We start from the raw sequence: 24,470 nt of genomic DNA, 5'->3' as shown, positions 1-24,470 counted from the left end.
GCCAGGGGTATGAATAATTTTGTTCCTAACTGTACCTTCAACATTTTAATGAATGGTGACGTGTTTTAAAGATCTCAGTGAAGAAGCATAATCAGGAGTGTAGTCGTGAAATAAGGGGGTAAACTAAGAATTCTGTGATCATGGTAAGGTGGACTGCGGCTGTATCAGATTTTTTTAAAAGGAATTTAGAGCATGTTTGATGATGGTGGAGGTTGTGGTCCAATGTTTTAACCAATAGCAGTGGTATTTAATGGTTCCTAGAGTGTTGGTAAGTATGTGGTAAGTATATACAGAGGTGGATAAACTGCGTTTACTTGTGTTTAGACTCCACTACAGCCCTGAGCATAATAATATTCACTGCCATGATCATTACTGTCCACCGGAACGCGTTCTATACCCACAATCTGCCACACGGTGCCTTTACGGTGTTACACCTCTCAGCTCACATGTTCGGCGAACTTCCGACAAGTACATGCAATGCTGCATCAATGTGTAAATATGAAGTAATGTTGCTGTAACAACTTAATCGTTTATAATTACTTGGTGTGTTATAAAACGAGTAACTATGGACGCTCTTCAAGAGGAGTTCAGGGGCATGACCCCTCAGCAACTGGCGGCACCTGTAAATACTGTGGAGGTGAGAACTCGCATGAGATGTGATTGGAAAATATTATAATGTTACAGACGTTTATCCTAGAAAATATTATGAACGCAGATATGCTCTTGGTTGCTTTGTATGACTATCATTTCGACTTTCACTTCGATTGGCAGGAACTATAGATGTAGTGGATCATTCAGATAGGCTAACAAGCTATGTGCAATTGAAGTTGTAACTGTCGATCCATGTCTGCTTACACAGGAAAAATGGAAATTGCTCCCGGCGTTTTTGAAGGTGAGATTAAACTATACTGTTCTTCACCACTGTCTGTTATTTCTGCTTTCTATACTGACGTAGATTCACTTTAAACTTCCAATTTATTGTGAATATAGCCAAGAGATCTCATGGCGGATCACTCTGAATCATTTACAAACATTTTGGATGCAGCAAGTGATTCCATGCAGTAGACTGTTTGCAAGAAATTTGTTGCATACTTGAGACAGTCAACCTTCAATCTGTCATTTCATATCCATCGTTAGGTCAAAGGGCTTGTGAAGCAACACATAGACTCATTCAATTACTTCATCAATGTGGAGGTAAGCTAGTGCAAATAATTGACATAGATCTATATGTTTTCCTTAAGCATTAGCCAATCTCTCACTGGCTCCCACCTTTCACTCCTAGATAAAGAAGATCATGAAAGCCAATGAAAAGATCACCAGTGATGCTGACCCAATGTGGTACCTCAAGTAAGTGGCTCTTTTTTCATGTAGCTTTGAAGTAGATTACCCCACATACTCACACATTCCTACTCACACTATCTCTGTTTTCAGATATCTCAATATTTATGTTGGCATGCCGGATGTGGAAGAGAGCTTCAATGTAACACGACCAGTGTCTCCACATGAGGTAATTATCTACAGACTGTTGCCAGTGTCTCTCTGCCCTGTCCTCTGTATGTTTGTACCAGAACAGAGGTTTATCCATTTGTGAGCAGGACTGCAAAATATATCGATATTTAACCAAAATTGCAATTTTAACTAATGCAATTACGGTAGGCTGCAATTAATCGTGCTACGCTGTCCCAATGCTTAATATTGTCATATCTATGATTTTTATATTCATGTCATCCCCCTTGTGTAACAGACGGTGAATATTGAACAGTGGAATTTCGAACTAAAGCTTGACTTTCAAAAAATGTATCACAAATCAAATCGCAGTTGCGTTGTCTATCAGAAAAATCTCAATTAGATATTTTCCCCCAAGTTGTGCAGCCCTAGAGCTAAGTTGCAAAGAGCTGATCAGTGTGTCTGTCTGCCCTTATACCAGATCAGTGTGTCTCTCTGTCCTTATACCTGATCAGTGTGTCTGTCTGCTCTTATACCCGATAGTGTCGGCTGAGAGAAATGACGTACTCTGCTCCTATCACAGTGGACATTGAGTACACCCGAGGGAGTCAGAGAATCATCCGGAATGCCCTGCCTATCGGAAGGTTAATTAGCTCTGGTTATTGTAGTCTTTTTGGTTGTTGAGAGGCATCTTTTAGATGTCCTCCAGCAGTAGTTTTTATCCATTGTAAGTAAAGGTGTTGTTTTGTTGTTGCCTAGAATGCCCATTATGCTGCGGAGTTCCAACTGTGTTCTAACGGGAAAGACACCCATGGAGTTCTCCAAACTAAACGAGTGTCCTCTGGACCCAGGCAAGTCACACTTCAGCCCCATCAATGAACCAGAAGCATGCATACAACTCTTAGAGAGTAACTACATTTTTGTAATGCTATGGTTTGAGTCTTATTATGTTTATGTTGATAAATATTTTGTTTGTGTGCAGGTGGCTACTTTATTGTCAAAGGTCAAGAGAAGGTTATTCTGATACAAGAACAGCTTTCCAAGAACAGAATCATTGTGGAGCAGGACAGGAAGGGTGCAGTTGGAGCCTCAGTGACCAGGTAACCTTCCCACCTTTTGGTCATCCAGAATGGCCTGTACAGCAAGTTCTTCAAGTTGATAAAACACATTTCTTCATGTGTTTTAAACGAAATTATCAGTTATGTTATCTATCACACCTTCCTGGTGCCTGTGTGTGTGTGTGTGTGTGTGTGTGTGTGTGTGTGTGTGTGTGTGTGTGTGTGTGTGTGTGTGTGTGTGTGTGTGTGTGTGTGTATGTCTATGTCTGAGAGTCTAAATGGTTTGTCTGGTGTTGTTCGACCACAGCTCCACCCATGAGAAGAAGAGTAGGACCAACATGATTGTAAAACAGGGTCGCTTTTACCTGAAGCACAACACCTTGTCAGAGGATGCACCAATTGCCATCATCTTCAAGGTAGTACCTTTTATTTAATTTTTTAAATTTAGAGGCTTTTACTTTAACTATCAAGCTTGCTTGCCTTACAAACACCAACAACTGCACAACTGGCACTGGTAAAAGCCAATCCGCTTGTTAGCTGATGTAAAAGCTAGCCCTACATCTTCATGGAGTTTTAGACCCAGATCAGAAAGCCACACAGTGTATAGCTTCGGTGGCTGGAGAGAACAACAGACATGTTTATCACTTATTCCTATAACCATATGACATTAAAAGCAGGATCTAAAAGCCAGCGATTGTTGTAAATCCCAGTTACCATCAAAATATACTTAGAATGGTAAGAACGAACATCTAAATTATTCTTTAAGTGATTCTTCAGAGTCTGTAGGTGTGTGATGGAGGTATGGTGAAGAATGGCCAAAAGAGGGCGCCATAGCCTAACCATAGTCACACAAAACCCCTTGTGATGCCTATGTCCTATGATTATCATGAAGAGTGCAGAGAAAGTAGATGTAATAGATTTCTTATACAGTGGTGTACCATGACACTTCACTTTCCTGTAAATGATTTTACTGATTAATTTGATTTCTTAATGCAAAACATATTGATTGTTTTACAGTAGAAACAATTCATGTCTGTTCAAACAGTACTTCATAGAAAAGTCTCAGGCTAATTAAGATTTTCTCTTCCATATGTTCCTATGCCCTAATGGGAATCCATTCATCTGTTGGTGGCTGTTCTATCCTGACCTGCGGTTTTTAATTAGCGCCCGCACCCGTAGATCCATGTGAGCGCATCAAGAGCCCACTGCACTCTTCATCCATATGGGAATGCAGCTTCTGACCGCTCTGATGGCTCCGTGGCTAAATTGGCAGCTAAGTGTCAGTTTAGAGTGTTTACTCTGCACTCAGGCCTGCTCCAGGGAGCCTTCAGAAGGGCCAGACCCCTCTGCTCTCTCAGCCCTGAGCCTGAGCCTGCGTTGCCCCCCACACCCAGCACCCAGCTCCAGCTCCAGAGTTCCCACACAGCCCCATTAGCATAAGCAAATGTCAGGGAACCCTGGGACTCTCCTCTCCACTCCAGCCAGCCGAGCTCTGCTTTCCTCTGCCTCTGCCTTTGAGCTCGACACAGATATTCTGCCTGGTTTGTGATATGAGTCCACACCCACCCCTAACCCACTGACCTGTAATGAAATCTGGACCTGCTTTAGCAGCCTTGTATGTGGCTCTATGCTGATATATAATTAGCTTTCATTAATTGTTGTGTATGTGTTCTTGGAGGTAAATGCAGGTGGATGAGCTCGTGCTTTATAGTGGTGAAGTATTTAAATCTCACCTGTTCCTCTACCCATGCCTACATCTACTATGGTAGTCTCATTTGCTTCCCGTCCTGGATTCTAATTTGCATTCCTGCCTGATTAGTGTACGAACCACAAGCCGACCTTTGACGTATTTTGTTTTGTTTATGACAAAACCTTATAAAAACCCACTTCAGTGTTTAGCTTCATGATTAAAAGCCTATAGCATAATTTAGCATCACTCTATGAACCAGGCATGTTGCAGTTAAGCCTATCTCCTGTCTTCCCCTCTAGATATATGCAGGTCCCCTCCTTCCTTAACTCTTACTCGAAGAAGGTCTACTACAACGGCGTCCCTTATTTTTTCTTCCATGAGAGCTTAAAGTGTTCTGGCGCAGTTGAATTTGAATTGGGCTGTGTTGCTTAAGATTTGTAAATTATTTGCAAATGTTCCTTGCCTTAAGTCCTGTTCCACCATCTCCTCCCCCTCCTCCCCTGTGTGTCCTGCCAGGCGATGGGTGTGGAGAGTGACCAGGAGATTGTGCAGATGATCGGCACTGAGGAGCATGTGATGGCTGCCTTCGGCCCCAGTCTGGAGGAGTGCCAGAAGGCTCAGATCTTCACACAGACTCAGGTACACACACACACACACACACACACACAGACACCTTTGGCCTGAAAGATCAGTTCACAGCAAACCAGATACCATATAATAGGGGGAATAAATGACAGAGTGACATTGAATAAGTTTGACATTAAATCCTAGACCCCGCTTTTAGGCCTGGATGTCAAGGATGTCAGGGTCTCCTTATGATGACAGGAAAGAATGAAGTGGGAAATGGTCTGTTTGTTTGATGGTGAGAATATTCATTCACACATTAATAAAACCTAAAATACATTATTTTATCTTCTACAAACAGAAGAGAAAAAAAGCTTTCATGTGTTGGAGCCATTACTCAGCCTGGTGGTATTTTAGCACATGAGAGCGAGGTTCAGACCTCTACCTCCTCGAAGGGTGAGCGGGCATCCACAGCTGTGCTCATCCCTGCCTCCTAGCAACCCCTGTCTGAGCCCCTCTGAATGTCTGCTTAGCGCTCACGTGCCCCGTCCCCGCGGTTATGCTCTCATTGTGCTCTATAGGGCTTTAATGAGTTATACGATAAGGCCGCGTGACCTGCCTCATTGTCCAGAAGACAAGACACATGGTCACAGCCATGTGTGATTACAGCCCACTGGTGTAGCAGGCTGAAAAATGACATGTCTTTATTGATTCATGTAGAGCTTCTCAGTGTCTGGAAAACTACACTGGTAATTTAACATCCAGTGCGAAGTCAGCATGTGTACCCACCTAAAGAAGTTCTTAAAGAAGTTTTATCTTTATTTGTACCAAATGAATATGTGGTCGGTAATTTAATAATAGTGACAACATTATTGTGTCACATTAGGTGGTGAATTACCTACACATTTTTGGATTTAGGACTTTTGGATGAAATTGCATCCTCAGTTAATGGGATGGGAAGCCCATAGCAAATTAAATTGGGCATGGACTTAATTGGGCACTGGAAAAAAAATAAGCCCATGTTGCCTGACGGGTGCTGTTTTTGTGGGCGAGTGGCATTGGGGAGGGTCAGTGTGGCAGGGAGCCCCTGTGAGCTGCTACTGCTGCCCACTGCTGTCAGCGGCTCAGTGTGGGTGGTCTGCAGGAGAAGCCCACCGCCACAGTGACCTCCGACCCATGTGCCAAAGCCGACCAGTCAGCATGCATGGCCAGCGCTGACTCAGGTGGAGTGTGTGTTTGTGGACATCCATGTGTGCTAAAGGCCTGTCAAGTCTTCAGGAACTGCCTTGGAACCTCTGCCACTGTCTTGAGTGTTGGCAGGTGCATCCAGTGAGCTTCTTATTAAACAACCTGGAATGTTGCATTTTTGAACCGCCTCTCCATGGCAACTGGGTTTTGTCAGACATGATTAGTGGCACCATGATGTAAGGCACAAAAAGACAGCATGATCCATTACCATTTTCATCTAAGTCAGTAATTAAACCCCAGTCCTTTTGTCACTGCTCTTTCTTACTGAGGAAAACAAGCACCAGACCAAGATTTACAGCCAGTCAATATATGAAGGCATTTACAAGATTTCTTGTGGGATCCAAACATCTCTGTTCTGTTCATTTGTCTGTCTTTGTGTCTGTCCTTAGGCTCTGAAGTATATCGGGAACAAAGTACGACGACAGCGGATGTGGGGTGGACCCAAGAAAACCAAGATGGAGGAGGCCAGAGAACTGCTGGCCTCAACCATCCTCACCCACGTACCTGTAAGTAGCCCCACCACACATACACACAGACACACACACATACAAACACACAGATTCTCAGTATTCTCATCAGCTCTAAATATGCGACTACCCCCCCCCCCCCCCCCCCCCCCCCCCAGGTGAAAGAGTTTAACTTCCGGGCGAAGTGTATTTATCTAGCCGTCATGGTGCGGAGGGTCATCCTGGCCCAGGGGAACAACAAAGTTGATGACCGCGATTACTATGGCAACAAGCGTCTGGAGTTGGCTGGCCAGGTGAGTGTGTCCCTGCGATGGTTCCTTCATTAGTTTCCCGCTGCCCTTATCCCTCTGTGAAGCAATGAGGTGTATCTCTACAGCATCATTGCAGCATCCACCCCAGCCATGTTTGTCTTAAGATAACGAGCAGCCAATATGGCGTAGGGTGACCAAAAACAGCCCAGCACACTTGGAAACTATTTGTTGAAGTGGAACATAAACTTCTGTTAATGAAATTGTAGCGCTGCCTCCAGACTGAATTACTCACACACACACACACACACACACACTCAGATACACATTCATTGATGGTTGTTGATCACAGGCATGCGCCAGCAGATATGCCCCCCCCCCCTAATCTCTCACCTGCCTCTTTGTCTCTATTCTTCCTTTTCCTTTATTCCCCTCTTTCCCTTTCTCTCCTTCTTTCTCTCTGTCTTTATTAATACCTTCATTATTTCTTCCCACTGCTTTGTTTGCCTGTTTTTGTTGTCGTCCTCCATCCCTCGTTCCCAGGCGGTGTGGTGCTTTTGTCGCCTCTGGAGTTGGTGAGGGGGGGTGGGGGGTTGGTGGGCTAAGAGATATGCGGCGGCACCAAATCCGAGGGCTGCGCCAGTGCAAGCGCCAGCGTGCGGGTTCTTTAAGCGCGCTGCCACAAAAGAGCCGCGGCCGCCTTGACTCCAGCGATTGAGCTAATCCAGTGAGCCAGGCTCTGATAATGTAATTATGTCTGTCTTCGGGCTTTTAATTTCCAACCCCCCCACCACCACAACACCCACAACACTGCCAACCTCCTCTTGGTCGAGGGCTCGGATGGAACTGGGGGGTGGGTGCAAGCTGCAGGGTCCCTTTTCAGCCGGGGCTTATACACTCACACACACATGCACACACACACACACATACACACATACAGTGACACACACATACATACACACACACACACACACACACAATCTCCTCACTACGCAATTACGATTCCCTGACATTCAACTAATTGGCCCGCCTGTGCGGCGAGAGCTTAATTTCTTTATTAATTTTTCCACCGCTGCTTGTTTTGATGTATGCAAATATGTGTGCGTGAGGGTGAGAGTGGAATGAGGCGAGATGAAGAGGGTGCTTTGCGAAGACCCTGTTCAGAGTGCTGAATGCCCTGGGAGAGGGTCCAGGTTAAGCTTATCGCTCTGACGGGACACCTGTTAATTAAATCGGCCTGCGCGGCCGGCAAGCCGATAAGGGGAGAATGAGATGTCGCCCCGAGCCAGATGGGCCCATGTGAATGGCGGCGGATGAATACGCCGCTCGAGAGATGGTGGCACGCCGTCGGCGTCGGTGGCGCCGTGAGTTTCTCGAGCGCTGCAGCACCTGAGAGATTAATCAGCTATTAAAAGTTCAGCAGTTGATGAGTTGAGTTAGTGTGGGAAGTTGGAGGCCCACAACATCTCAGTTTGTGTGATCGCTGAAAGTCTGCTTCACCCTGAACTATTTCCTGCTACACTATTGGGCCACCTAGGCTTTCGATCAGTGCGTCATTCTGTGATTTGCTGTCTACATGTATGTCCCCGGTGTTTCTGTGTACTTTTACTTTTAAAACAGTTAAATTGTTGGACTACATTGCTTGAGTGACTGGCATGGGGGTGTAGTTTGAGCTTATTCTACTCAACAGTCTTGTTCATTCCTCTCTCCTGTCCCTCTTCTCTGTAGCTGTTGTCCCTGCTATTTGAGGATTTGTTTAAGAAGTTCAACACGGAGCTGAAGAAGATCGCTGACCAGATCATCCCCAAGCAGCGAGCTGCTCAGTTCGACGTGGTCAAGCACATGAGACAGGACCAGATCACCAACGGCATGGTCAACGCCATCTCCACAGTGAGTTGGAGTAGCCCAGCAGTAACTCTCTTGTTACGTTGTGGATTCAGAACTCTGAGCACAGCAGAGCAGCTATTCCTGAGACTCACCATCTCTCTGTCTGCCATGTTAGCTAAATAAACCTCATGCTATCTTTTTTTCCCTCTTTTTCATCCTCTGCTTCTCCTGCCTGATTGTTCCCACCCACTGTTTTTGTTTCCTCTCTTCCCTCTCTGTAGGGGAACTGGTCACTTAAGAGGTTTAAGATGGACAGGCAGGGCGTGACGCAGGTACTGTCCCGGCTGTCGTTCATCTCGGCCCTGGGCATGATGACGCGTATCTCCTCCCAGTTTGAGAAGACGCGCAAGGTCAGCGGACCGCGCTCGCTGCAGCCCTCCCAGTGGGGCATGCTGTGTCCCTCCGACACACCTGAGGGAGAGGTGAGTCATCCTCCTGCTGTGGCTGACCAAGGGGGCTGAGTTGGACTACAGGGTTCCAGCATGCACGCCACCCACCTTCTGCACAGGAGAGCTAAATATGTAGATGAGTGTGTTCTATGTATAAGCACTATTGCATCCGTTAATGTCTAGTTTGTCAGACCCCTCTCTGAAAGAGCTCATCAAGCTTCATATGAAGGACACTGTGCTTTTTAAGCTGTATTACAACAGAGTTCCCATGCAACTACCACAGGAATACAATAGGACCTCCACAAGTCACTGTAACTTCTGGGCTGTTAAGCATGATTTGTTTTAAGTGCTACATGATCAGTTTTGTAAATAGTAGTCGTTTTCCAGTTGGGTTGTGTTGAATTGTAGCGGTGATTTAGCGGAGTCAGTGTAGCCTGCACAGGTCCGCTCCAAAAGTGCAACACAGAGCAACTGGACAGCCATTAATGTGATGGATTGTGAATGCACAAATGATACACCCTGTCCTCATGGTTTTTCAAAGTAGCCTTTCAGCTGCAGTAGGGCTTGGTTGATGACTTGTCGTGGGGGTTGTTTGAGGCCGCTGTTTGTGTGTCCTTTAGGCCTGTGGCCTGGTGAAGAACTTGGCCCTGATGACGCACATCACTACAGACATGGAGGATGGGCCCATCATCAAGCTGGCCTTCAACCTGGGCGTAGAGGACGTCAACCTGCTGTGTGGAGAGGAGCTCTCCTACCCCAGCGTCTTCCTCGTCTTTCTCAATGGTGAAGACACACACACGTGCACACACACACACACACACACACACACTCAAACTCACTGAGAATCAGTTTTTTATTATTTGAAAATGCTAAAAGACGTGTTCATAATTGCTCATAATTTAATAATACTGCTTTGCATAAAGAGGTTGCCTTCAAAAAGATTGAAGCTAAAGTCTTTTAGAAAAAATAAAGAAAAAATATCCTTTTATATTAAAAGTCCAGCCAACCTCTGGACCACAGAGCTAACCAGCTCCCTGAAGATTAGCTTTCAATGTCATGTTGCGTAGGACAGCCGCTTCAGTATTAATTAATGTATATGTTTTCTAAAGCACTGATAAAGTGTCGTTAAACCAGCTGCCTCCCTGCTTAATTAATTAACAGCAGCAGGTGTCAAAGCAGCAGCAGTAGAAACACACACACACACACACACACAGACATACCCATACTGTATATGTGCACACACAACTGCACACAATCATAAATGTGTACACACAGAAACCCAGTTCAGTGTTGCTTCAAAAAGCACCTCTCATGTAAGCTGCAAATTCGTTGTGTATGCTGGCAGACCACTGCTGAGGACTGTGTCATTAGTATACACTATGCACTATCCATCTCACATACTGTACCAACAGTGTAGCTCAAGTATAGTGTGTGTGTGTGTGTGTGTGTGTGTGTGTGTGTGTGTGTGTGTGTGTGTGTGTGTGTGTGTGAGATGTGATGTGATGATGTGTGTATCTCTGTAGTAAATGGAGCTAACAGCCACCACACTTCTACCTTGGGTCTATAGTGTGATAGTCCTGCACCCTGACAGCAATGCCCAAAGAGCCAGCCCTGTTGGTATGGCAGCCAGAACAGACACTGACCCCTGTCTCCCTCTCCCTGCAGGTAATATCCTGGGTGTGATCCGTGACCACTCCAAGCTGGTGAACACCTTCCGGCTGATGCGGAGAGCAGGCTTCATCAACGAGTTTGTGTCCATCTCCACCAACCTGACCGACCGCTGCGTCTACATCTCCTCCGACGGGGGAAGGCTGTGCAGGTATGTGCTGCTGACCGGGCGAGAACCACCGCGAGTGAAACCTAATCACTGCCACCACATTGGTTTAGACGTGGAGAGTATGGAACAGTATGTAGGTTAAGAGGAGAGTATGGATCAGTATGCAGGTTAAGAGGAGAGTATGGATCAGTATGTAGGTTAAGAGGAGAGTATGGATCATTATGTAGGTTAAGAGGAGAGTATGGATCAGTATGTAGGTTAAGAGGATAGCATGGATCAGTATGTAGGTTAAAGACAAGTGCGAAAGTGCTCACGGGTCCTCCAATGTAAGGACATTTTCACGTATACAGTATATTTACTCATAATATACTTGTTATACTGTTAATGTCATTGTTCGTGACATACATTCATCAGATAATTTCCTCCATACTCATATAGACATAAATATTGACCATGATCCATGTAATTTATACAGATGCATGCAATAAATCATGCTTCATTCAGCTGTGTAGTTAAGCATCACTAAGTTAATATTAAGACTGAGAGGAGCAGTTATCCAAGATCTGACTTCAGCTGGAAGTGTGAGGCGTCAGTCCGAATTAGTGGATTAATCCCTCACAGATTATGAATATTATTCTCTGTTGTTTAAGATGGGTGAGGTTCTCATATATAATGATGAGCATACTACATCATTTCCACAATCAATAATCTTACTTCAATATTATATACAATGTTACTTATCTATTAGCCACAGTCTGTTGTTTATGTAATGATTGGCGTGCAGACGTTTATCTGTTGGCTACAAGCCAATCTCTCTGCTGATAATGCGTGGTTGTCTATGCACTTGCATTCTCTCCACATTGAGGCGTGTGTGATGTTATCAGCATCTCCATCGTCAGCGTTCCCAAAGCCGGCGTGCCAAGCGTTTATGATCTGTCTGTGTTCTGTGCCCCTGCATGGCGTTTAGTCTCAGCTGGCTTTGTGAGCGGGTCCTCTCTTTCAGACGCCTCTTTGTGTGTGTGTGTGTGTGTGTGTGTGTGTGTGTGTGTGTGTGTGTGTGTGTGTGTGTGTGTGTGTGTGTGTGTGTGTGTGTGTGTGTGTGTGTGTGCGCGCGCGCGCTCTCTTTCAGGCCCTACATCATAGTGAAGAACGGCCAGCCGGCTGTCAAGAACAAACACATTGAGGAGCTGTCTCAGGGCTACAGGTGCTGCTCTCTCGCCTTACACACACCGCCACCCTCATACACTCCAGCAGCCCTTAGCATAGTCTCCTTGCACTAGAGATTACAATTCTTGTTGGGCTTCCATTTCACTTGTGGCTTGATGTTCCAAGTTTTGTATAAGGTGAATTTCACTGAATATGAAATGTGTGCATTTGATATGTATGTATTATAAGGAATGAGGCGTGTTTAGTAAAGATGATGTATTAACAGTTTACAACGGTCTCCCATTCCCCCTCAGGAACTTTGAGGACTTCCTGCATGAGAGCTTAGTGGAGTATCTGGATGTGAATGAGGAGAACGACTGCAGCATCGCTCTGTATGAGCACATGATCACCAAGTAAGTCCTGAGCTTCTGTATGGAGTGGAGTCCTCTGCACGGCCTCTTCTCTGTCTCATGCTGTTGCTGAACAACCCACTCAGCCCAAATTAGGTGTTAAGCACTCTCCTGAAGGTGTGTGTGTGTGTGTTCGTTCCAGGACTACCACACATCTGGAGATTGAGCCGTTCACTCTGCTGGGTGTGTGTGCAGGCCTTATCCCGTACCCCCATCACAACCAGTCGCCCAGAAACACCTACCAGTGTGCTATGGGCAAGCAAGCCATGGGTAAGGCACCGACGCTTTGATGATTAGTGTATGATGTATGTGAAAATGTTTATGTGTATGTTTATGCAGGTGCTTTTGTCGAAAGCGACTTACAATTATTTTTTTTGTAAGTCATACAAAAGTCATACATTACTTTAAAAGAAAAGTTTGAACAACCTCGGGTCTATTTTAGTGTAGTGTAGACGGTCGTTGGAGTTAACTCATAACTTAACAGCGTTGATGAGGTAGTTAAACTGTAATATGTATTTGCAGTGAAATGTCAAATAGCGATTGCCATGGAGGCAAAAATGTACTACGTCAAAGTAAGTCGCTACTTTAAGCCAGGCTCAACATATCCTTACACTGCTGTGATACTGTGGAGAGGGTCCCTACAGACAAACCAAAGTGTTTTAACTTTGTAACATGGCACTCTCCACAACACACCGGCGAGAAGGACTCACCCACACTAGACCAGTATTGTTTTTGTTCCCTGTGACATTCACTGGACTCCTGCATATCCTTATGTACAGACTTTCACCCACTCCAGTGCACACACTCATCATAATGTTTGTGTGTGTCCACGCACACAGACACACACCAAGCATTGACGTGCTTGCGTAGGGGCCCTATTGTGTGCTGTGTGCACAGGGGCCCTCTCCCTGCCGCTGTCTACGAGCGCAGGCGGGCCACGGCATTGTGCGGCGGCCCCCGTCCAGGGGGTCAGTATGCTCAGCTGCGAGAGGGGCCGAGGGCGGCGGGAGCCCCCGTTACCAACACGACCCCAGAGCTCTGGGCCGCCGCACACCATCACCATTCAGCTCCCTCTCTCCACTCCGCATCCCCTCCCCTCCCCCTCACAGACCTTTACAAATAACCACAGGGAACGCAACTTTATTTGGTCCAGTGCCCTCTGGTGTGTGTGTGTGTGTGTGTGTGTGTGTGTGTGTGTGTGTGTGTGTGTGTGTGTGTGTGTGTGTGTGTGGACAGGGCCTATACATGTGCAAATATATCTGTGTGGCCCCTGGCCCATAATGGCAGGATCTGAACTTGTAGCCTGATTGTGCAGTAATAGCATCTGACAAATGTCAAGGCCTGAGGGGCGGAGGCTTTTGTGCCATAAACTACCCCGCTTTGCTGCTCCAAACTCTAACAGCACCACACACTACCTACCCCACCCCCCCAAACACAATCTCCCCACACACTACCTACCCCCCCCCCCACAACAAAACAAAGTAGCTTAAGCACATTCTGCCACTAGAGATGCATCCCCTCAGCCGTGGGGTGAAACCACTCAAGCGAGGCCTGCATTCAGCTGCTGGATGGGCTGTGTGACAGGCGATGGCGTCTCCAAAAGGATTATCTGCTGGTTAAATCTGTCCCAGTGTCTCTGAGTCTCTCTGATCCGGTCGCCCCCGCCCTGTGCTACATGCATTATGCCTCTGCCACACCTATTGAGCACGCTGATTGATTGATTATCGAAGTCAAAGCCATCTGGGAGGGGAGTAGTGTTGATTCGTTGGAAATACAAACTTCCTCATGAAGTTATTCAATCAAGTTATTGGTGTTATTCTGGTTGAGCAGGGACACATCAGGTCTACATCAGGTTGTAGTCCAAATCTACAACCACCTTTGAATCAGGATGAATGACCACTTCCATTGTGACACCATGGCTTGAAGATCCTGACTGAATGCCTGTTCTCTGACACCTCTGTGGTGTGATGCATTGCAGAAAGCATTTTAAACCTGTAATGATCTTCTTGTCGCTCTGTCCTCCAGGCACCATCGGCTATAATCAGAGGAACCGCATAGACACGCTTATGTACCTGCTGGCCTACCCTCAGAAACCCATGGTGAAGACCAAGACCATCGAGCTGATCGACTTTGAGAAGCTCCCGGCCGGCCAAAACGCCACGGTGGCCGTCATGAGCTACAGTGGCTACGACATAGAGGACGCGCTGGTGCTCAACAAGGCCTCTCTGGACCGAGGTGAGAGGAAAGGGCAGTGCTGGCCCACTGACCCGGAGCAGGGCACTGTGGGGCAGGATCTCTCTTGAAAGGGAGAAACCGATGACCTGGAAAATATTGAAAGCTGACCAATCCTATAATGGAAAGAGAATCTGTTATTAAGCAGCATGATATTATTAGGTGTTACTTGGCACTCCCTCTCATCTCAAATGCTATCAAAGGACCTTAAAGGACAATGGCGATAGATCTCCGTTTCCCGAGGTCACTGTGTAGTCATTCATGAGCCCCCTTGTTCATGCCTCCAGAGTGTAGCGCTGTAGCTACCTGGCTGCTTTAGCTGTTGGCTGCGAGGGGTTTTCGTAGCGACAGTACGGTGACCTCGAGAAACGGACATCTATGTGAAAAATCACCGGAAGTAGGACGTTTTTGGAACTTGGGGTGGGGGGGCACAAAAGCTTACAAAAGAAAAAAAAACAGATATTTCAAATTCAGCTGATTTCACCTGTGTCTGATCTGGATCCCACTAGCCGTTTGTTGCATGTTGTTGCAGCAGTTGCCCGGTCCCTCATGGCTGTGTGATTGATGTTCTCAGGGTTTGGCCGGTGCCTGGTCTACAAGAATGCCAAGTGTACTCTGAAGCGCTACACTAACCAGACATTTGACAAGGTGATGGGTCCCATGCTGGACGCAGAGACCCGCAAGCCCATCTGGAGGCACAGCATCCTGGACGCTGATGGCATCTGCTCCCCTGGTGAGCACTTTTAATAAAGAGAAAACAGTGCACCAGGAACTCAGTCCAGATATTATCTAACTCACTCTCTCTGTGTGTGTGTGTGTGTGTGTGTTTTTCAGGTGAGAAGGTGGAGAATAAGCAGGTGCTGGTGAATAAGTATATGCCCACCGTCACCCAGACGCCACTGGAGGGCACTGCCCAGCCTGGTCAACCACAGTACCGGGATGTGCCAATCACGTAAGAATACACACACGTAAACAAACACACACAACTGCTAGAGACTGTTTTTACCACACACTCACTCCCTTAGGACATTGTTTTGACTCCTAATAGCAGCTGAAGTGTTTCCTATCATTGTTTCAGGCTGAAGTGAGGTGTTTATGTGTGTTGCAGCTACAAGGGCTCCACAGACTCGTACATTGAGAAGGTGATGATCTCTTCCAATGCAGAGGACGCCTTCCTCATCAAGATCCTGCTGCGGCAGACCAGGCGGCCCGAGATCGGAGACAAGTTCAGCAGCCGACACGGACAGAAAGGTGAGAACTACACTGTTCAGCACTGTTTCATAACTAATTAGGGTAACTGGCATATAACTGGGTATGAAAAAGAGCATCCCAGAGAGGCAGGGTCTCTTAGAAGTAAAAATGTAGGGGTATTCAGCACTCTGTGTAAACCTGTGTGGACAAATGATGTAAACAATGTAATTGCAATGCTTATTAACATGAAATTGTGAAGTATTTTGGGAGTTCATCATCTACAGTACATAATATAATATGATAATATTCAGAGAATCCAGAGAAATCTTTGCAAACAAGGGAAACATGGCTGTAAAACAATATTGGATGATCGTGGTCTTTTGGACCTCAGATGGCACTGCATCAAAACAGACCTGTTTCTGTAAAAACAAATTGAATGGGCTCGGGAAAGCCTCTGATAACTATTGTCTATGTGCACAGTTTGATACGGAGTTCAGAAAAGCCAGTGTAAACTTTTTTTTGTAAACAAAATTTTATTTAGACATGATACAGAAAATACCACCGTCTTATCTGGGCTTGAGCTTGTTTAAAATGGACTGAGGTAACGTGGAAAAAGGTCCTGTAGTTAGACCAATCAAAATTTGCAATTCTTTTTGGAAATCATAGACTCATCTGGGCTAAAGAGTACAGGGCCTATCCAAGTATCCAGCCTATCCATATTGCTTAGTGCTTAGTTTGAAACCCAACATCTATGACGGTGTGGAGGAGCATTAGTGCCCACAGCATGGCCATCTTGCACATCTGGTAAGGCACAATCAATTCTGAATGATGTATACAGGTTTTGAGCAACATATACTGCCATCCAGGCAATGTCTTTTTCAGGGAAGACCTTGAATATTTCAGGAAAACAATGGCAAAATGAATTCTGCACATTTTTAAACAGTATTTCTCCATAGAGTAAGAGTCCAGGTGCTAAAATGGCCTGTCTGCAGACAGAGTCTGTCAAATTAGGTGCATCATGGAATGAAAAACATGATTAAGAATACCCCATACTGTTGAGCAACTGCAAACCTATCTCGGGCAGGAATGGGACAAGATTTCATTCTCAAAACTCTAGCAACTGATCTCCTCAGTTCCTAAACATTTCCAGAATGTTGTTAAATGAAGAGGTGAAGCAGCACAGTGGTAAACATTCCCTTTCCCAACTTTTTTTAAACATGTTGCTGGCATCAAATTCAAAATGAACATATTTTCCATGAAATAGTCCAAATGTTCATTTAAACATTTGATATTTTGTCTATGTTCTTGTTGCTGCTAAATATGGGTATAGGAGACGTGTATATTATCACATTCTGTTTTTATTTGCATTTTACACAACGTCCCAACTATTTGGGGTTGTATGAGCCATTTTTAGTTGTTTCTGTTTGTTTGTGTGTGAGAGTGTAGTTTTAACACTAGTCCTACTTAGAAAAGTAAGTCTAGTAAGTCCCCCCCCCCCCCCCACTCACACACACACACCCTCAGCTTCTCGAGGGGCCATTTTTCAATTAATTGGCTCTTTGTCCGGAGCCAGACTATGCAAATGTTTCACACCACCACAGCAGTGCTGTAGGCCGCTCCTGGGAAGGAAAAAAAGCTCACCACCCCCATTGTTTCATGGCTACTCCACAAAGGCAGGGCCAGCCTGATGTTTTAATCAGAAAGCTAACTGGCGCCATGCATAATTCACCCAGCTAATAATGAACAAGCACTGGGATAGCCAGTCACCGGCCCTGACAGCAATATGCTTGTGGCACCTCAACACAGAGGTCAGGCAAGGGTCATCTATAGGGGTAAACGGGCCACTCATCACCGGCACGTCTGAGTTGTGCTGCGTAGGAGCTTTGAGTGGAAAATGACCAAGCATTACTGTTGGGATAGGACAAAGCGTTACTAAAAGCTTGTCACTATTATTTCTTCCAACAGATCAGGTTTAAATAGCTTTTTTCTCATTTTCAAATTTTTGTAAGCTACTTGGAGGTTATTTGTGGTTTTTGTATGCTTTCAACAGAACTGTCAGGTACTTCCCAAACATTGGTCAACTTTCAGGAGCTACCTAGCTTTGATACCTATTTCTAGATGGATAGAGAATGATGAAAGACCACACACTGTCTTGTCCTCTGTGTCTTTTCATATGTGTAGTTCAGCAGAGAATTCCATATCCATGTCTAATGTCTGCTTCAGATGTGTGGGCTTTGCCTTTTTTTCTGCTGTCACTTGATTATGTAGATTGTAGTGTACTGTTAGACAGGTTGGAAAATTGAGTAGGACTTTCTTGTACAGTCCTTGATTAGTTCATTTAGAAGGCTGAAGTTACTTTGTCCCCATTGGAAGTTATGAAGCTGATGGTGTGGCTGTGACATGTGGAATCCCCCAGGGGTCAGCTCTTGGGACCTCTTCTGTTCAATGTCAATATGCTAACTTTGGGCCAGATTCCACAAGACAACACTTGAGTACCATAGTTATGCAGATGATGCACAGATACGTCTATTTCTCTGACCCAGTGACTCTAGCCCAGTAGACTCCCTGTGTCAATGCTGAGAGCAAATAAATGATTTGAGAAGCCAGTGGTTTCTTCAACTAACTAAGGATGAAACAGAGATTATTGTGTTTGACAGCAAAGAGAAAACAAACAATTCTAATAACGAAGACCTCCACTCTCATAGTCTCCAAGTTTGAAATATTGACAGAGAATCAGATCTCTCTTCCACCAGCCATACCAAAGACATTTTTTCCAGTAGGATAGACAATTGTTATAGTCTCCTGGTCCTCACAGAAAGACTTAAACACCTGTAGCTCATTCAAAACTAAAAAAAAAAAAGGTTCTCAAGTGCTACTAGACTATAATTCACTGTCTGGTTAGGGCCAGAATGCATCTCTGATATGTTTTTAAAGAGTATAAACTTAGAGCTTTTCAAGCATGCAAGTCAACTAGGAGAAGCAGCATTTTGCTGTAATGCTGCATGCAACTGGAACAAACTGCCAGATGATCTTAGATGTGCCCCAGATGTACCCCAGATGTACTATCTTGCCATTTTGAATTCAGCTTAAAACCATTGTACTTAAACTTCAATCATATTCTTGTTATTTTCTTTTGATTATTTTACTTATCTTTTAATTATAATCTTTTAATGGCCTTTTTATATAATTATAGCTTTATTTTAATTCTCTAATATTTCTATCTTTTAATTTTAGTTATACTGTTCTCTTTTAATTACTAATATAACTTGCCCTGCCTTAAAGCTAATGTTGAGCTTTCCTGAGAAGCATTCCCACCGCCCCTCACGTGAGCAGACAGGGAGTTTCTCTGCTACTCGGCCACTCCTGCCCTCCCTCATCATTCCTAGTCTCTTATGCGCTCACCAGCTCTCATCAGCAGAGCATGAGCAGCAAATCATTTGCCAGTGACCCACATGTGCACACAGTTATGTATATTTGTGTATATATATGTGTGTGTACGTACTCAGACACAGCTGTGTTGGCAGTGTTACTGTGCAGGGGAAAGTCAGCATGGGGGGGGCCTCTATTGTGTGAGGTGCCAAAGTATGGTAATAAGGGCTGATGGAAGACTCGACTCTCTCTCTCTCTGTGTGTGTGTGTGTGTGTGCGTGTGTGTGTGTGTGTGCGTGCGTGTGTGCGTTAGTGGGGGGAAATGACGATCTAGGGGACTCCTGGTGTGTGTGTGTGTGTGTGTGTTAGTGGACGTAGGGGGGTTGCGGTGGACCCTCGCCCCTGTCTTGCTTTTCTCTGCTGATTTCATGGCTCTTTCATCACTAACCCTCACACAAAACAAACAACCCAGTGGATGCCTGCTCCAGGAACACTGTCCCCTCTATCTCAATGTCTCAATGCATTTCTCCACCGTTATCTTATTTGCTCTCTCCACCACCTCTCTCCCTATGCTATCTCTTTCTTGCTTTCTCATCTTTTTTCTCTTATTCAACCATTCTCCCAACGTTTCTGCTGTCGTAGCGTTTCTCTTTTTCATTTCTATGTTAACGTAACATCTAGAAAACGTTCTACGTTTAACCTGTCCCACTCCCCCTATCAACGCAGCTCTCAGCCAGACAAATATTATGGAGCAGATACAAGGAAAGTAGCTGCTCAGCACTAGTCAGTGAAACCTCCTGTAAGGCAGCACCAGGCCAGCAGTGGGAAGTCCACTACGGGCTCTGCTCTGATGCACGAAAAGGCCATCGTCCCTCTCTTCCCTCCTCGCGGTCGCTGAATGGCGTGCTTGGTTTTGTAGTTGGGCCTGCCACTCATTGTGAGCTGTATTTGGTGCTGGCTGTTTACTTAGCCCTCTCACTGTCCAGCATAATCCCAGCAGCCCTCGTCCACTCCCCCTACACCCCCCTTTACTTCCTCCTGCACCCCTCTTTCTCCCTCTCTCTTTAGCACTTGCAAATGGCCCAGTGATGTGTTTGCTCATGGGGTAGGCGAGGTGTGTGTGTGTGTGTGTGTGTGTGTGTGTGTGCGTGTGCGCGCGCGCTGGCCCCTCAGTAAACATTTGCGTTCACACTTAGGGCGCGCTACCGTTGGCTGTTCCATCATGTGAATGTCTAATGGTTCTCCTCCAGCTCCTCTCTGCATGTGTTTGTAAGGGCGCTGTGAGTCTCCACTACTCTTCTCCCTCTCCTCCTCCTCTTTTCACTGCACTGCATATGTTGAAGGACGCTCACAAGACAGGTCCAGCCGAGGACCACAGACATCAGTCTTAGGGCTGGGCCAGCTTTTGGGATTGGTACAGTATTTAGATCACAGCTTTTCTAGGCATCCTAGAAGACCTGGAAAAAAAACTTGTTTTCAGATAGTTTCACATTTTTGTTAATTTACTGTTTTGAATAACTGCAGAATATAAATGTCAAATAATGGTTATAGACCCTTTCAAGAGAGTTCCATTATCAGCATCATAGTTGGCCCCACAAGACTTCCTTTTTAACATTCCATATGTTATCTTAATGCAGAGGAAGTAGATTGGGGCCCAAATAGAATGTTCAAGCATTGTTTTTGTTTACCTTGTTGAAAGGGTCTATAGACATTCCTAATAATTTCCCAGTGATTTCACTCTGAAGGCATGAAGATGTTTATTCATGTGCTTTATATTCATTATATTGAAGGATTGAATTGTAATCTTTAGTCTTTTTCCTTAAAAATACCAATGCACCCAAAACAAAGAATCAAGTTGTATTTACTGAACATTTTATCCAATGTCACCACTGATTTCCATTCATTTGTCTTATTAGTCTACAAAAGTACCTTGGAGAAACACATAACTTAAGAATAAACACAAGTCTTTGTTTTTAAACATTACGGTACAAAGTCATTTGGGTTACTATGTAACCACAATGTCCATTTCTGTGTTTGTCCTTCTCAGGAGTGTGTGGTCTGATCGTCCCTCAGGAGGACATGCCCTTCTGTGATACGGGCATCTGCCCCGACATCATCATGAACCCACACGGCTACCCCTCCCGTATGACGGTAAGTTGCCCTCTGCCTGGACAGGACGTTAGGAAGGCCAGAGGCTCTCAAAAATGCTTTGGTTTATGTGTTGCCTCAACCAGATCTGTTGTGTTCATGTGTAAGTGCAGTCCAAATGTGATGCTACAGAGTGGACAGTGTGGTTTAATTGAATAGTTTTTAATAAGGGAAAGAAAGTGCTTTGTGCATAGCCATTTTGTTTGTTCCATGGTGCAATGCAAGTGAACCGCTTAGACCTGATGCAATCAGAGGCAATTCAGTATGAGAGAATTTATGTGTTCACAAATTGCTGTGGTGATTATTAAGTCATTATTATGGTGCTGTTATTTATGACATAAATTATTAACCATCAGTAAGTCATGCACCTGACCTGTGGCAGTGTGTAATGTGCGTGACCCCACTCTCGATGGTCAGGGGGCAGTGGGGTTAAAGGTGCCATGGCTCATCCTACCCCTGACCCTCTGGTGTGGGGATGAATGGCAGCTGCTTTGTGTGGGACGCAGAGCGCTGATACACTTTTTTATGAGTTCCCACCATGCCCCCACCCCCACCATGCCCCCCTCCAAACTCCTCACCCCTGTTCCTGTTCTCACCCATTCACAAGATGTGTGCTGTGCTGTGCTGTGCTGTGCTGTGGGACTGTGAGACTCTGAGTGAGTCGGACTGTCTTTGTCTCCCCTATGACGGTGGTTTCAGTAATATTAGTCATCGATCACTATTCATAGCATTTTCCCTAAAGCGTCATTTCTGCCACCCCCCTTATGCCGTCATGCTTTCATGTGCCACCACTTCACTTATTTCAGGCATGCACTGCTGACTGCAAAAACAGACCTAGCCAGATCTGTGGATCTGTGTTGAATCTGTGCAGCCTAAAATCCTCACACGAATGTTTTTCCGTTGAATGTGCGTAGAGCTTACCTAACCTACACAAACGGCACTTTGTAGAGCGTTTATAGCCTTCGTGTGTGCTGGGGTACCAGTAGCGCTGCACTTCACCGCACTGGTTGGGGAAAAGTAAACAAAAATTGAGGGATGTCTCCGTAGATAAACCCAATTCGTATTTCAGTATTATATTTGCATTTTGTTAGCTTAGACTTTTGTAAATGTCACCGAGAAATATCTTGCCCTTGCACACTTCAGTTACAGACCATAGTGGAATCATTAGTCGGATCAGACAGGATCATCGGGGCTTACCTCTCTGAACTTCAACTGCAGGTTGTCAGCAATAGACAGCAACTCTCTCTTGCTGTGCCACTCACACTCACTGGCTCATGTTGTTTTTAAAGGTGCCACTCCTGTTTTATAGCAAGACATATCTGTAGCCTTTGAGTGATTTTGTTAACTGTTTTGCTACTGTACCATGGCAGACAGGCCTATTATGAGTTCTGTCCATCATTGGTGGTAGGCTTAGGTAAAATGGCAGCAATAAGATGCTGCTTATTATATATTTTCGTACCAAAGTCTCATGTTGCTGCAGTTTTTGGGTTTAGTAACATGTTAATAAGGGTGTTATTACACTCAGGTAATGACAAATAAAAGATAATAAAAATGTGGTGTTGGCACATGAAGAGGAAGGATCTTCTCTAGGGAAATAAGGCTGGAATATGAAGCAGTAAGGTGCTCGTCCTTGCTACTGCTGTATTGTAACGCTGCCTTGACCCCGCCCAGGTGGGGAAGCTGATTGAGCTGCTGGCAGGGAAGGCAGGCGTGCTGGACGGCAGGTTCCACTACGGCACGGCCTTCGGGGGCAGCAAGGTCAAGGACGTGTGTGAGGACCTCATTCGCTACGGCTACAACTACCAGGGCAAGGACTACGTCACCTCGGGGATCACGGGGTAATTAGCCACAGCCACCCCTGGCCAGTGCCAGCGCATGTACACAGACCCGCACCCCAGTGGGTGACTCCTGCATCTCCTGCTCTAAAGTGATGTGTATGACTTTGTGTGCCGCTATGCCGTAGGGAGCCACTGGAGGCGTATATCTACTTTGGCCCGGTGTACTACCAGAAGCTGAAGCACATGGTGCTGGATAAGATGCACGCCAGAGCCCGCGGGCCCCGGGCCGTGCTCACCAGGTATGTCCAAGCGGTCCACCGGTCACTGGCCTCTCCTTATGTTATGACTTGAATCAATTGTTGTGACGTTGAAGATTGTTTACTATGATACTGTTGCACCGTAGGCAGCCCACAGAGGGTCGTTCCAGAGATGGTGGCCTACGATTGGGTGAGATGGAAAGGGACTGTCTGATTGGCTATGGGGCCAGCATGTTACTGCTGGAGCGCCTCATGATCTCCAGTGATGCCTTTGAGGTGGACGTGTGTGGACAGTGTGGCCTGCTAGGCTACTCAGGCTGGTACGTCATTCTGTGTGCATGTGTGATGTTTTATATTCATGTACCTTAGGCACCTTGTTCTAGATGTGTACTTCACACATCTGTCCCCAGCAGCCTCTGATGCTGTGCTCTTGTGTGCTACAGGTGCCACTACTGCAAGTCCTCGTGCCACGTCTCCTCCCTGCGCATCCCCTACGCCTGCAAGCTGCTCTTCCAAGAACTGCAGTCCATGAACATTGTGCCACGCCTTAAACTGGCCCGCTACAACGACTGATCTGGAACCCAACCCCCAGACTTCTCCAGACGCTCACACACACCGACTTTAGTTCCATCTGTGCACCTGTGATGTGCCATATCAATTTTATGTTTACATGTGAGAGATGGCTTTTCCTCATCATGACTCCGTCAGTCACTGGCAATCAGTTACATGGAGGAGGATTACGGTTCTATGGCTCTATGCCTCTGTAGAAAGCCGAGAAGATTAGCACATTTAATGGAACTAACCATTGGTTAACTGGATTCATGTTTTACATGAGGACTTTTTTGTTTGCAGTTATACATTTAGAATTGTCTACAGCTTTACTTGTGTATATTTCTTGTTGGGTACCACAACTAAATGGGTGAATAAACAGTATTATTTCAACTAAAGCAACATTCATTCATTCATTCATTCATTCATTCATTCATTCATTCATTCACTCACTCACTCATTCATTCACTCATTCATTCACTCATTCACTCATTCACTCATTCATTCACTCATTCATTCATTCATTCACTCATTCATTCACTCATTCATTCATTCATTCATTCATTTGATTTTTGTTGCCGGATTTCCTTCAGGCGCTGCCTATGATTAGCTTAAA

At 45.4% G+C, this 24,470-nt stretch overlaps 1 protein-coding gene across 1 annotated transcript; it reads left to right on the top strand.

Moving 5' to 3' along the window:
• The first annotated feature begins 430 nt into the window (after positions 1 to 430).
• Positions 431 to 24,252, top strand: polr3b (polymerase (RNA) III (DNA directed) polypeptide B). The gene is made up of 28 exons (XM_042110889.1): positions 431 to 637; positions 860 to 892; positions 1,138 to 1,194; positions 1,283 to 1,347; positions 1,432 to 1,507; positions 1,990 to 2,090; positions 2,206 to 2,297; positions 2,429 to 2,546; positions 2,812 to 2,920; positions 4,711 to 4,833; positions 6,396 to 6,512; positions 6,632 to 6,766; positions 8,450 to 8,611; positions 8,830 to 9,030; positions 9,618 to 9,780; positions 10,663 to 10,816; positions 11,904 to 11,978; positions 12,235 to 12,333; positions 12,473 to 12,600; positions 14,356 to 14,565; positions 15,137 to 15,295; positions 15,397 to 15,514; positions 15,671 to 15,813; positions 21,170 to 21,273; positions 22,942 to 23,108; positions 23,234 to 23,347; positions 23,452 to 23,625; positions 23,749 to 24,252. The coding sequence occupies exons 1-28, from the start codon at positions 566 to 568 to the stop codon at positions 23,876 to 23,878; spliced, it is 3,399 nt and encodes a 1,132-aa protein (XP_041966823.1). The 5' UTR covers positions 431 to 565; the 3' UTR covers positions 23,879 to 24,252.
• The last annotated feature ends 218 nt before the right edge of the window (positions 24,253 to 24,470 follow it).

This window comes from Alosa sapidissima, chromosome 11 (assembly GCF_018492685.1).
Source record: "Alosa sapidissima isolate fAloSap1 chromosome 11, fAloSap1.pri, whole genome shotgun sequence".
Taxonomy (NCBI): domain Eukaryota; kingdom Metazoa; phylum Chordata; class Actinopteri; order Clupeiformes; family Clupeidae; genus Alosa; species Alosa sapidissima.
The sequence above is the reverse complement of the archived record's forward strand: the minus strand, read 5'-3'. Positions and strand labels throughout refer to the sequence as shown.

Excerpts from the sequence above, each read along its gene's own strand:
- polr3b (XM_042110889.1), top strand. The coding sequence starts at position 566 with ATGGACGCTCTTCAAGAGGAGTTCAGGGGCATGACCCCTCAGCAACTG. Across the intron at positions 15,814-21,169 it reads CAGCCGACACGGACAGAAAG|GAGTGTGTGGTCTGATCGTC; the intron begins GTGAGAACTACA and ends TGTCCTTCTCAG. Across the intron at positions 23,348-23,451 it reads CCCCGGGCCGTGCTCACCAG|GCAGCCCACAGAGGGTCGTT; the intron begins GTATGTCCAAGC and ends GTTGCACCGTAG.